General features: G+C 35.6%; 1 protein-coding gene across 5 annotated transcripts in view; it reads left to right on the forward strand.

Annotated features, from left to right (window-relative positions):
* Positions 1-13,653, forward strand: part of EML1 (echinoderm microtubule associated protein like 1) — a 132,806-nt gene extending 119,153 nt beyond the window's left edge. For all 5 annotated transcript variants that reach the window (XM_009280826.2, XM_009280828.2, XM_009280829.2 and 2 more), the window contains 7 exons: positions 2,825-2,892; positions 4,484-4,572; positions 5,098-5,195; positions 5,321-5,408; positions 5,596-5,691; positions 11,681-11,811; positions 12,085-13,653. In XM_009280826.2, coding sequence (XP_009279101.1) covers positions 2,825-2,892; positions 4,484-4,572; positions 5,098-5,195; positions 5,321-5,408; positions 5,596-5,691; positions 11,681-11,811; positions 12,085-12,210 — 696 coding nt within the window. In that variant the 3' untranslated portion in view covers positions 12,211-13,653. The remainder of the gene's footprint in view (positions 1-2,824; positions 2,893-4,483; positions 4,573-5,097; positions 5,196-5,320; positions 5,409-5,595; positions 5,692-11,680; positions 11,812-12,084) is intronic.
* The last annotated feature ends 320 nt before the right edge of the window (positions 13,654-13,973 follow it).

Consider the following 13,973-nt stretch of genomic DNA (forward strand, 5'->3'; position numbering starts at 1 on the left):
CAGTTAGTGCCACAGAGATGCAGCCGTATTTTCACAGTTCAGTGCCTAGGTTATAAAGACAGATTGGCCTGTAGTATAAGAACTTAAAAGAAAGGAAAATAAAAGTAGTTCTTTTAATGTAAAAAAAAAAAAAAAAAAAAAAAGAAAAAAAAAAGTAATACTAATATCTGGCCTGAGAGGCAGGCAGATAATTGCATTTTCCTACCTCTTGATCATTTTAGGGTTTAAGATATGTTAATACAATTTGGATTTAAAAATAAGCTATCTCCCCTTCAGTCTTCAGGAATAGTTGGGCCTTAGGGGAATGGTCAAATCTTGAGACACACCAAAATCTGAATGTGCTTGAAAATCTCTTGAACTTCTACCAACATGCCAAATGCAAGATAAAATAAATACCAGCACACTTAGGCTATGAACTTCAGTGATAAAACGTATTTTTAAAAATCAGTGAGCAGTTATAAACCAAATTTTCCAAGATCTGTCTTGGTAGACTCTCTAAAAAAAGATAAACTGCTGCCCTTTTTTGTTTTGCAATACAGCAGTAGCAGTGTACTGTATTGTACTGTATGGAATATGAACACATTTGATTGCAGCAATTCCTTCACATGCAATTCAGAGTGACTCGAACAATGACACGACTGGAAACTTCTACATAGACCTTTCTGGTCTTTATCAGTTTTTTTGTGGAGACTTAATTTGATTATTTAGAAATGGTGCATGACTAGTTTTGTGCAAGTCTTATTTATAAATATCCTGAAGTGGAAAATAAAATCATTGATACCATTTTTTATGCTTTCCTAATGAATTTATTTTTTGTCAGAAAAAAATCATCATGTAATTCAATTGCAGGTACTAATGTGATCCTTTAGTCTGCTCAGTGTAAAGGTGTATGTTTTTGTATACTTGCATACTTTCAAAAACTCTGGGAGAAGAAGTAGTTAGTACTTCTGATCTATTTCTCATTACAGGAACGATATACTGAGGAGGGCCTATAGTCATGAAGAGTAGTGCAAAATTTGGCACTTTGCTCTCTTGCAGTCTAAAGAAAAGAGCATTTAGAAGTTTGGGTTGATAGTGAAACATCGTTAGTGGAGATAAGTACAATATGGGGAACAGGAACAAATCTATTAATCAGATAAGCTGCTATCTCAGAAATAAAGTTACTTAAGTAATCATCAACTCAAAAAAGGACATCGTTTCCACTGTTTTATCCTTTGTGTCCTCTGAAAAACAGAACTGGACTGTAGCTGATTATGACTTAGTGAGCTTCAATTAGTATTTAGTTGTGGTTTTGCAAATATAAGACATTCTCTAAGAAACTGTTGTTATTGAAACATTTAAGAAACTGCTTTATTTACCTTGATTCTTTTGAAAAGGTTGATGGCAACAGCAGTAGGACTATTAAACTAGGCTTAAGATTTATTTCTTTTCCCCTCCAAGTACACGCCGCTTCCTTAAGACAAGATTTCTATTTTCAGTCTTAACAATAATCTCCTTATTAACCACTTGAAATATCTGAGACTACGTTTCATAAATCAGTGACTGATTATCCAGAGTAAATAAATCATTTCATGTTAACCTATTTTTGTCATAGAGATCTATGTAAAAGCTTTTGCATGTAGTTATGAGTACAAGTTACTGCTCAGATTAAATTCGCTGTTCAAACCTCTGGTTTATTCAAGAGAATATTTTAGCATTTACTATGAAATGATACTTTAACAAAAATTAGCAAATTTTCCTTTCTGGACTAATGTAGTGATTTAGAACATGCGTATAGAAATCCTGGATCTCGACAATTCTCTGAAATTTCTTTAGAGTTAGTAACGTCTTTGAAGTTAGTCACTTGTTTAAAATTAAGGAGAATATCCCTTACACCTAGCCTTTAGGGCTAGTAATTACAAATTGCTAAAAATGTGAACAGGTTTACTAAAATGGCTACAATGTGATACTATTTTAGAATATAGAAAATCAAGGACATAAGCATTTCTGTGAGATATGTTACTGGATTATTTTTTGCTTACATTTTAGAATTATTTTTGGCAGGTATCAGGAAAAATAAGCTATTTACTTGGGGACTTTCTGCTATAACCTGAAGAGTTCTGGAGTTCATTCTTTGTAACTGAAGAAGTACTAGAAAGAAAATGCCTACCTTGTTTTTTAGGCATATGATTAAATTGCAAGAAAAACACTGCAATTCTACCTGTCTCCATAATAATACACTATACAAAGTAAAATGTTTTAAAATTGCATATCAAAATAAGAAACCCAGTTTATGCCCTTAATCTCCTGCTAAGCTGCAACTGGCAGGTGCTGAAAAAGGTGTTGGGGTGTGTAGAAGTTAGGCTTTACCCCTCCATGCAAAGTGATACATACCTTTGTTGAATAGGGTACTTGCTTGTCCTTTAGACGGGAGGTAAACTGCAGCTTTGATACTTAATTCTTAGGTCAGCTCTAATTTAATAAGTTATTTTTATCTCTTACTTGTTTGTGATTTGTTGAGAAGCTGCCTTTGCCAATGTTATTGTTATGAAATCACTTGCCAAGTTATTTTTAGGAATGAAGAAAAGAAAACAGTGGCCTTGTATAGAGGGGAAAAAAAATCTGTTGGGTAATATTTCAAACAGTTAAAAATGCTTTTTTCCCCTCAAGTTTGTATTTAAAAAAAAAACCCACAAAAAAACCACAAAAAATTAAAAAAAAACACAAAAAACCCACAAAAAATCCACAAGAGAGACTTACTCTGTTCCTGAGGCAGATAATTGAACTGTGTTTTTGTTATAACTTGGACTAGTAAAAAAGTGTGCTTCCTTCTGAAACATTTTAGGATCCAGCACAGTCTTCAGGTTTTCATCCTTCAGCATCTGTTGTTGCAGTAGGGACGCTGACCGGAAGGTAAGATGTGCAGAGCTACACTTCGGGCACCAATAAACACTACATGACTTCTTCCAGCTCACGTCCAAGTTCATGTTCTTGTTTTGGAGATGTATGCATGACATATATTCATCCCCTATTGATTTCTACTGAATTTCAGAGTGGAATTTATTTGTATTGCCTTAGTGCCTAGAAATCCTAGTCTTGGACCAGTACCCCGTGTTTGCTGAGTGTTACATGAACACAGAACGAAGAGATGGTTTCTGCCCTGGGAGAGCGGCGGTCTAAGATCAGTGGGAGGAGATGGATTTGGGCAGGGCAGGAAGTCTAGGTTAGCAGTGAGACCGTGTGTGGGAGGTGCTGTCGCCATACCAGTGACCTAAATGTTAAGTCTTTGTGTCCATCGCAGCAAAGGAGGGGCTAAAGGAGGAGTTTGAGATAATGAGTTAACTTTGCAGATGCGTACGGAGATATCTGAGGCCTGTAGGGCAGCGTAGAGGAAATCACATAGAAAAAAGCTGCTCGTTGGAAAATTTAGCAAGTGGTTTATTCTTTCTAATGCAGTGACAACCAGAGGCTTTAACAAAAATTTGGCAAATGTTCCACTGTGCTAGACATAGTGTAAAAATGCATATTAAGAGACTTGTTCTTCCTGAAGAGTGTAAGGCATAAACAAGACAGACAAAACCAGGGTGAAAAGTAGCATCTCCGTTTTACAGGGCAGACTGAGCCCTTGGTCACATAGTGGGTCAACAGCAGACCCTGGGTTTAACCTTGGTTGCCTGTCCTAGGAGGAAGGAGTGCCTTCGCCGTAACTTCATCCTCTCCTTTAATGACACTTGAGGGCAGACTTTGCTGTTAGTATTGAAAACAGTTCCACTTAACTGAGAACATAATAGAACGCTTACAGGTTATAAGGCAAGATTATTTAGGATTGTATATCAATCCTAAATAAAGGATTTACTCTAGTTACTAAATTTACTTTATTTACTAAATAAAGTAAATCAAAAGGAGAAGCTTTGAGAGGAGTCTTTACTTTGTCTTTAATAATTTGATGCAAGTATTGAAATGCAAATTTTATCTTTGTCCCTTCTACATGTTTCCACAAATTAAATTTTGGTTCATTGAAATTAATCAATTAAATTAAATTTATTAAAAAAATACATTAATTAATTTAAAAATAAATTAATAAATAAAGCTAATTCTTCTATTAAAAGAGAATAGTCCTGATTCTTGCTTGTGTTTTCCTTTGCTCTAGGATTTAATGTAGACATCAATTTAAACATGAGCATAGCATAGGGGAGGGTCATTAAAGGAGAAGGGTCATTATATGTAATGCTTACTTTATTCTAATGCATGACATAGTAAAACAGACTAAAATCTGAAGACTGATATCAGGGTCAATGTCTTATCATTTTTATGGTTAAAAAACATGGGAAAGAAACTATCCTTCTGTTAAAGTAAAAATAAACCAAACCGAGTAGCAGTTGCTGTTTTTCTTTTGCTGGTGTAAAACTTATGCTATTTTGACAGAAGAAAAGTTGGTCAAGATTACAGTAGACTTGAATTCCTTATGGAATGATTTATTGGCCTCTTTCTGTATTTACAACAGGTGGTTTGTGTTTGACACAGAAACAAAAGACTTGGTCACTGTACACACAGATGGAAACGAACAGCTGTCTGTAATGCGTTACTCACCAGGTTTGAGAGCGATTATTTACTGGTTAAAAAAAAAGTGTTGAATTTTATTATTAAATTTGGCGGTGGTTTGTTTTAAAATAGCTCCCCACTTGCCATACTGAAGTTGAAAATAAATATGCCGTGAAACATTGGCGACACTGAATGGGTGGTGTCTTGAGCTCTAGTTTTCTTTTCCCTCCCTCCCTCCCTCACATGCTCAGTATGGTTTTACTGGGAAGGAAAAAAAACAAATATGACTTCACTGTGCAGGTTGTTGCAATGAGGTTAGCCCTAAATGGACTGTAGCTGCTTCCAGAAGTGTCATGCGTTTTTAACAGTAATATTTGCTGCATAAACTTGCTGTTTTGTAATCTTGAAACATGCATCAATATGCAACTGAAAAAGAAAAAATAGAATTTTATTTTTTCGTTTCTCAGTATCAAGGCCTTTAAGAACAGTTCCTCTTGTCTGGGACACACTAACTTTTCAAAATTAGCCTAAGTTCGTTCTTACAGGAATAATTACTCTTCACTTTTGTGTTTATAGATGGAAACTTCTTGGCAATAGGTTCCCATGACAACTGTATTTATATATATGGAGTAAGTGAAAATGGAAGAAAGTACACTAGAATTGGCAAATGTTCAGTAAGTAACCTTCTTTTCTCCTGGTTCAATGTTAACAACTTAAGTATGTTTTGCAGCACTGCATTAATACTGTCACATTGAGAGATACTTTAGTGCAGTTAATACAATATTTTTTCTCTTTGTAGGGTCATTCCAGCTTCATTACTCATCTGGATTGGTCTGTTAATTCACAGTATCTTGTGTCTAATTCAGGAGACTATGAAATCTTATACTGTGAGTAAGAATTATATTTAGTCCTTTTGTGCAAATTTCAGGCAGTCTAATACAGATTTAAAATTTAAATGAGACCATATAACTGCCAAGATAGACCATATGTTTTAATTCATCTGGTGCAATCAAAAACCTATACAATTTGAGAATTAAAAACATTATCATGTGGTTGTTTTTTTTTCTTTTGTAGGGATCCCCTCTGCTTGTAAACAAGTCGTGAGTGTTGAAACAACTAGAGATCTAGAATGGGCCACTTACACCTGTACTTTAGGATTCCATGTTTTTGGTAAGTATCTTTCCTCTTACAAGTTCTTACCATTCTTGTTATTAACAAACACTTGGATTGCCAACTTTTTCTTATGAAACATGACTATTCATATTTCAGGGAAAAATACAGAACTTCTGTTATGCCATTTTTATTACAATCTGTCCTCTTATTTCAATCCAGAAAGACTTGGATTTAATATTCCTGCTAGCTTCAAGTATAAATAATAAATTACAACATAAGTGGGAGACAAGGAAGAAATCACACACTGCCCTTTCTGTCACACTAGAGCTGCTTCTCATCTCTTTAAATTTAACGTACCAGTTCCATGGAATTATCATTTATTTAGGCAGCTACTGGGCCAAATCCCCTTACCAGAATCAGTTTCATTTGCACCAGTTACTGTGCAAACACAAAACGGGTGACAGTATCTGTCATTAAGTACTTACAATGTATTTTGATACAATATATAACAATTAAATGAGGTGGAAGGAATGCAAGAAGAAAGAAGAAAAACGTAACAAAATCAGGAGCGTTTGTTTCCATGGGACTTCTCTTCTGCCAGTTTGGAAGGAGCTGCTTTCCCCAGTGTACTCTAAAGCTTTGTACTCATTCCACAACGTGTGCAGAACTAGACAGATTGTTACAAAAGCTGAGTACAAGAAGCTTCAAATTCTTGAGTCCTCAAGATAAAATAGGAAGCCGTGGTAGAAGTTCAGAGAAGAGTCTGGTTTAGTATAAGCAGTAAGCAAGGAAGGTTTTCACCTATGTTTCAAGTCAAGCAGATGCAGTGACATGTTTGAAAGCAGCCAGAAAGGACATGTTTTTAGAGCCTAGAAGATGGGGTGGCAGTAGCAACACACTGGGAAGAAACATTCAAATTTTCTAAAATTTAACTGTCGGTCAGTGCTTGAGTATCACTACAACACACAGTTTAGTAAAAGGAGGAAGTCCTAGAAGACTGGCTGCATGTTAACTTAATATGTTTCTCATGTGAGGGATGAAGGCCCTTACAGAACTATTGGCATATTCCTGGACTTCGGGTATACCTGACACACAGTTACAGAGCCACAAAGTCTTTGCATTTAGCATCTAAGGTTCAGATATTCTGAAATGATGAATTCTTTAAGTGAGTATTCCTTACTTTATAATTTGGGTTAATGCAAAATATAGTGCTAATAGAATATGGGGCTGCTTGTGGCGCGTAGAGTCTCGTAGGAGAGGGGTGTCACACCTAAGAGGGGGTTTTTCTCCCTTGGAACAGATCAGCTTTTGGAGCAGGTCTGTGGAACAAAATGACCTACTGGGTCATGCTTTTTTACACTTATAGTCCTCCATGCTGAACTGGCGTATTGTAAGCTAAAGCAACAGGGATGAGGAATAAATAAAAGTAGTTGCTAGTTTTAATAATTATCACAATTATTATTTCAGTAATGCAATAGAGATTGTGAGGATGTTCATCAAATGAATGGAATTTTAAAGTAAAAGGATAGAACTTATTCAGAAAGGATGTGTAATGCCAAAGTGGTGGAACTTTTTTATATATGGAACATGGTGCCATATATACTGAGGATTTGTAGCTATACAGTTAGGTTCAGACTGGGAAGTTACAAAGATAATGCGTAATAATTATAGATGAAAAAAATATTAATGGTGGCAGGGTTATACTGTTGCCCATCCTTCCAGAAAGATCAAATGAATGGATTTTTTTTTTTTTTTTTTTTTTTTTTTTTTTTTTTTTTTTTTTTTTTTTTTTTTTTTTTTTTTTTTTTTTTTTTTTTTTTTTTTTTTTTTTTTTTTTTTTTTTTTTTTTTTTTTTTTTTTTTTTTTTTTTTTTTTTTTTTTTTTTTTTTTTTTTTTTTTTTTTTTTTTTTTTTTTTTTTTTTTTTTTTTTTTTTTTTTTTTTTTTTTTTTTTTTTTTTTTTTTTTTTTTTTAAATAGCTAGCAGAATCAGTCAAATCACAGGAATTTCTGAGGATGTGAGGTTTTATTCCAGTGTCTTTTGGGAAAGGAATTGCAAGTACACTGGTTAACCAGCAAGTTCTCAAAATTCTTCTGATACAGGAAATAGATAAGCACCTAGAGGGGAGTTTCTTCCAGATTTTATTCTGGAGAGGTGGAAAGAACTTGCTGAGAATGTGCATGCACCTTGTGTAGGAATGACTATGGAATCAGGGAGGTGTGATCCTTAAGATAGGAAGGGAAAAGAGCAACAAAATGAAAGTAATGGACTTCAGGGAGGGAAACTGCAGAAGTCCAAAGCTCTGTCAGGGAAGATTGGAAGTTGGAGAAAAGATGAGATGCGGTAATTCCTTAAAAGGTACGAAGGGCACAAACTCTGCCAGCCCAGAGGAAAGATAGAAATGGCAGCAAGACGCAAACTTGGTTAAACTGTTCCTACAAGGAAGAGGAATGCAGAAAGTAGAAACTGTGTTGGAGGACCAAGGAGACACACAAACAAAACCTAAACATAAATGCAAGTGACAAGTACAGTAATAAAAGAAGGGCCAAAGAAAATATTGATCTTCTACGCGGAGAGGAGGGAGAGGAGAGAGGACACTGCTAAAGGTGAAGTGTTTAAAAAAAACTTTTTTTTTTCTTTTTAATAAGTCTTCATTAGAAGTCCTACTACAATCTGATGACTAACCCAGTTAGTGCCAGTAATGAAAGGATAAGACCTCTGCTTTCAGTAGGGAGGGAATAGATTAGAAAATAGTTAGGAGTTAGATATTTTCAAAGTATCTGAGTGTGATGAACCTCATTGTAACTGTAAAAACAACTGGTTAGCATAATCTCAAGACCATTAGTACTTATTTTCAGGACCTCACAGAGAACAGGCAAGGTACTGGAAAAATGGAGAAGAATGAATGCAACACCTGTGGAATCATATACTTACCTTCAGAGCCCATATGGAGAGGATAAACTGAAAAGTTAGTGGCTAGAATAATAAATTTAAGAAACTCATAAATTACGAATTGGAAACCAGTCCAATAATGTTGGAAGTTACTCTACTATTCAGTACTTTGGGACCTCAGAACAGCCAGTATGAACAGTCTTTAAATGCTGGCTGGGATTGCCCTGCTGGACATGGAAGAAGCAATCACATCATCAAGGACGTGAGGCATCTAGTATATTGATTTTTTTCAATAGCTACTGGCTGACTGAATAAGGATATTTTCTCAGTCTAGTAGAACCACATAAAAATCACAAATAGTATGCATAGCACTCGCAGAGCAACATAACTAATGCAGGGGGGAAAATGAACGTTGATCTGTCGAACACTTGTTTTCAAGCATGGGAACAGATTAGTCAGCCTGGAAATGTTTAGAGATGATTCAACTGAAAATCAACAGCGTGTAAAGTGTGTCCAGTGGAGGATATTTTAGTGGTACAAACACATGTAAATTTGAAGGACTAAAGACTTTAGAACACTTACTGATCTGTATGCTCTTGCAAAAGCCATGTGCTGCTGGATACGCAACCAAGGCATCAGTTCATATCACATGCCCAGTTTTGGAAAAATTAGTATTTGAGGTGAAGGACAGGAACAGAAGAAATCCAAGATGCTGTGCAAAGCCTGACAACATTGCAAGCAAAGCAGAGCTCAGACTGGTTGGGATCAAAACTGACTAGAAGGCTGTACACTGAATATTATGTTTGTTTGAATATATTTATTAATAGCATGGATGATAAAACAGCATGTATAATTTGTAGGTGGTGTGAAGCTGCAGGATTAGCAAATTGTCTTGAGAAATAGTGGCATGGTATGGAAAAAAGGGGCAATTCAACAGAGACAAATAGGAGGTTGCACACTTGAACAGCAGAACCCAGTTGTACAAATACAGAATGGAGGAGAGCAGGCAAGAGAGCAGATCTGCACAGAAAGATCAGATTACTTTCGCATACAAACTGAACGTGAGTCAACAGCGTTATGCTGTTGTAGAACAGGCAGATGCATTAGCAGGGTATGTAATGAAAAGGATGCCATGCAAAATGTGAAGTAATCGTCCATTTATCAGTATCTGCTTCAGTCACAGCTGGAATAGCTCCTTCTGGTTTTTGCATGTTGGACCAACAGATAATGTGCTGACTAGCAAGAATAATTATCTATCTAGATGTTGTTCTATGAGAAGAGATGTAATGAATGAATTTTAGAGAACAGGAGGAGAAAAAAAGCGTGGCATCAATCTTCAAATAAGAAAAAGGAAACGGTCTCTTTTTCCATGTCTATAGAGGATGGGAAGAGAAAAATGGACTAATTTTTCAGCAAAGGGGATTCAGTTCGTATATTCGGAAAAACTAACAGTGAGGCACTGGAATAAATTTTGAAACAGCACAGAGTCTCAAAAAAAACCCACCAACCAAAACCCTGATATGATCCTTTCCCCATTTCAAAATGACAATCTTGTTTCTTAAGCCATTTCCTTTAGGGGTTATCTCCAGCTTGTCATAAAGACGCCTGTCTCTTTTCAGCTAGCATTTAATGTTCATACAGCCTCCTTTTTGTCAAAGCAGTTATTTAAAACAGCTTTTCTGCGTCTCTTCATTCTACATATTCATAATTCCACGAGTAGCAATTACCGTGTTTCTTCTTTACACCTTCTTTTTCTTTCTTCCCTGCCTCTTTTTTAATATCCCTGATCTAGCAAAGAGGTGTTTCCACACACATCTGGAGAGTTACTGGCAGCCCACAAATCAGTACTTTGTGTTTCATTTTATTTACAACAATTTGTAATTCCGTATAAAGACATGGAATCACTTCCTCTTAGTGCTTTCGAATTGCTGGGCAATGTTACGAAGACTGTATTTGGGAAGAATTACATGCGGATCGAAGGCTAGCTGTTTCCACAGTGCAGGGCAGATGCCCACTTTGGCATTATCAGTAGCCCAAAGAAGGGAAGCTGGAGTGTGCCTGCCCTGCCCGCAGGCATAGGCACCCTTCCAGGAGATGGGAGGGCAAGCAGGGGGAGTAGCAACTGTCTCATCCTGACCTGTAATAACAATGAAGGAAGAGCATGCACTCAAGTGGTGGGACTTCAGGGGGACACTGCAGAGGATGTGTGACATAGGGACAGTCACTGAAAATCGTAACGCCAGGACAAGCATTTTTTTTGCGAAATCATAATGGCAGAACACACATTATAACCAATTATGTCAGTGTTCTCTGAAAGTTAGGTATCATTTCTGTTGAGTAGGGATTAGATAAAATCTGAATTACGAAAATCATAAAAAAAAAAACCACCACAGTAAAGCATACAAAAAAAAGACATTTCAATAACTGGTTGGATTTTATTGCAACTACAATTTATTACAGGCAAGTATTCAGAGGCTTTAGAGATGTGGTGCACAGATTTGGTCCTTGCATTGATGAGCCTACAGCTGAATTTTAGAACACCACTTTGTGCAAGAACAGCAAGGAGTAGAGTACCTGAGGAAGGAGGAGAATTACTTACAGTAAAACAAAAGCATTTTAAAAATTTATAGTAGGTTCAATTTCTTTTTGAAGGATCTGTTAATTACTAAATAACATTTTAAACTATATAATTTCTTGTTTCATAGGTTTTAGACTTCAGAAAGTATGAAGACTTTATTATTATCTAGACTGAAGAAAGTATGTTGAATCACACATAGGTAGTTTCTTAGACTACATTAGTATGAGGAAAGTATGTTTAGCACATACATAAGCAGAAGGGCAAATAAAAGCAGTAACTGTTATTCTTTTAGGCTCAGACACATGGCTGTAATTCAGCAGAATTCTTTTTTTCAGAGTAAAAAGCACTTTGCTGACTAGAGGAAATAAAGTATTTGTTTATGTGCTTGATTTCCTATTAGGATCTGGTCCTTTGCTGGTACTGAAGCACGCATACTGACTCAGCTGCAGTTATTTTCATAGTTTTATCTTTTTTCTTTTTTTTTAAACAAGTAATCCTTTATTAATATTTTAACAAAAACTTAAGCTGTCACTTTTATTTCCATTATAAAACCTTTAATTAGTCCCTCTGTGTTTCAGGTGTATGGCCTGAAGGTTCAGATGGAACAGATATCAACGCTGTCTGTCGATCACATGGGAGAAAACTGCTTTCAACAGGGGATGATTTTGGCAAAGTACATCTCTTCTCATATCCATGTTCACAGTTTAGGGTAAGGTATTTCCAAAAAATTTACTCTTGTAACTTGCACAAATGCATTAAATGTTGTTTTCCTATGTACAAAAAAAAAAAAAAGGGAGTATGTATATGCCTAACGGATTTACTTAAGGTTGATTGAGACTACAATTCAATTTAAAACTTAATTTAATATTAAAATACTGTAAGAGAATGTTGTGATGCCTTGGTTTCATTGTTGTATGAATGTTATGTTATAACGATATGTTTTTAGGACAGTTTATATTCTCACTTATATGGTGTTTTCTAGGCTCCAAGCCACGTGTACGGTGGACATAGTAGTCATGTAACTAATGTAGATTTTCTCTGTGAAGACACCCATCTCATCTCCACAGGCGGAAAGGATACAAGTATTATGCAGTGGCGAGTCATTTAAAGGAAACATCAGTGTGAACATACACAGTTGAGTCGACCATGCACAGAACTTATGTATAAACTGTATATTTAAAACTTAACAGTATGTTTGCAGTTTAGCCTGGTCACTGTGATTTTTGTTTAAAAAATTCTTACAAACCTCAGGAAAATTAAGCCCTGTGCTGGTTACCTTACTCAGTCTAGTGATTTTTTTTTTTCATTGTGTCACACCTTAAGAATGATCGTTTTCTCTTCTGTTGTACAATATACAATGCAGTACAAGTTTAATATAAGAAATGTGGCTTGACAGTTTGCAATACAGTGGTATCAGCGGAATGTGACTATCTTAAATGTTTTCTATAAACACTGCTAAAATGGTCACAAAAATGCCTTTCAAAGACTGTATATATGTGCTTATTTTTTTCACTATCTACACTTTGTACTGTATATCTACTTATTTAGAAAAATCTATGACAATGTCGAGGTACCGAATTGTTTCTGTTGGAGGATGATGAATAGGTATGAAAAGTATAAACCAAGATGTAAGATGCAAAAATTAGTGCTCTAGACCTGAAAATGTAGATGCTGGTAAATTTGCATTCTCTTGGGAATAGCACACCTTGGGTATCGCCCCTGAGGAGTTGTGTTCCCTTTCAAGTGAATCAGCAGGTTATGCCCCAGTTTGACCTGAATATCTCAGCAGGGTTTACAGATGTCTATGTGGTTCGGGTATTCCATGAGAGTTTAAATTAAAAATCTTTTTCCTTGTATATGAACAATTTCTTTTTGAAAACAAGACACAAAAGCTTGGCCACATCCCCATTATTGGTTGATATATTTAACTAATATGTATATTAATCAGCATGATGCTATATTGTACATGTATAAGATTTTAGCAGTTCATAATAAATGGTAAGGCAATCTAGCTTTACTTTTTTATGCTTATGGATATTGTATATTTGTATTTTAAGACCAAGTAGACCAAGTCTAAAGATATCTTTTTAAGTGTACCATAAACCTGCAGAGGGTAAAGGAAGTCCTGGAAGCCTACATGAGATATTAATGTGTAACTTCTGGCCCCTGTGTTTTGTGCATGGATGGATATTTATAGTATGAAATAAGATTGTGTTTTGCAATGAAGTAATAGTGGAGGTGGTATAAAATGGTTAAGAAGGCCTTATCAATGTTGATTGTGACACAGATTGAAATGTATTGTTTACTTTGAGGAATGTATCTGAAGAATTTTAAGAGAGGAGTTCTAAGCGGACTCGAAAAAGGTAATATTAAAATTTTGCTCGTAATGGACAGTAAACGTTAATTCTCTGAACTCTAAAGCACTGGTTGTTTAGAGCGATTTAAATGAAATGGAATCAATAAATTTTGAAACTTTTTTATTACATCTCCAACCTCCTACACTGAAAGTGCAGGACACCAATAAACATGTATTAAAGTGAATTTTCGATGCATTCTTCCTGTTTAGTAAAATATCTTTGTTTCAACGTGAAATACTTACAGAAGAGATGGGCTTTTCCTTAATAACACATCTTTGTGATTTCTCGATTAGAGGTGCATTTGAAAATATTTGGGAATAAAATCTAGATTTTGGGGTACATAATTTCACGTGTGAGCATGACCCTGGGAACGTGTTCCCTAATGCACACCTAGAGAGTGAAACTCCGGCTTCACGGCAGGGAAGAAGGACACAGCGCATGCTTTCACCTACAAACTGCCTTGGTTCTGCCTCCTAGTACACCTCACTTATCCCTGAGCACTCGGATGGTGGAG

The sequence above is a fragment of the Aptenodytes forsteri genome, unplaced genomic scaffold, assembly GCF_000699145.1.
Source record: "Aptenodytes forsteri isolate BGI_AS27 unplaced genomic scaffold, ASM69914v1 Scaffold193, whole genome shotgun sequence".
In the NCBI taxonomy this organism is placed as follows: domain Eukaryota; kingdom Metazoa; phylum Chordata; class Aves; order Sphenisciformes; family Spheniscidae; genus Aptenodytes; species Aptenodytes forsteri.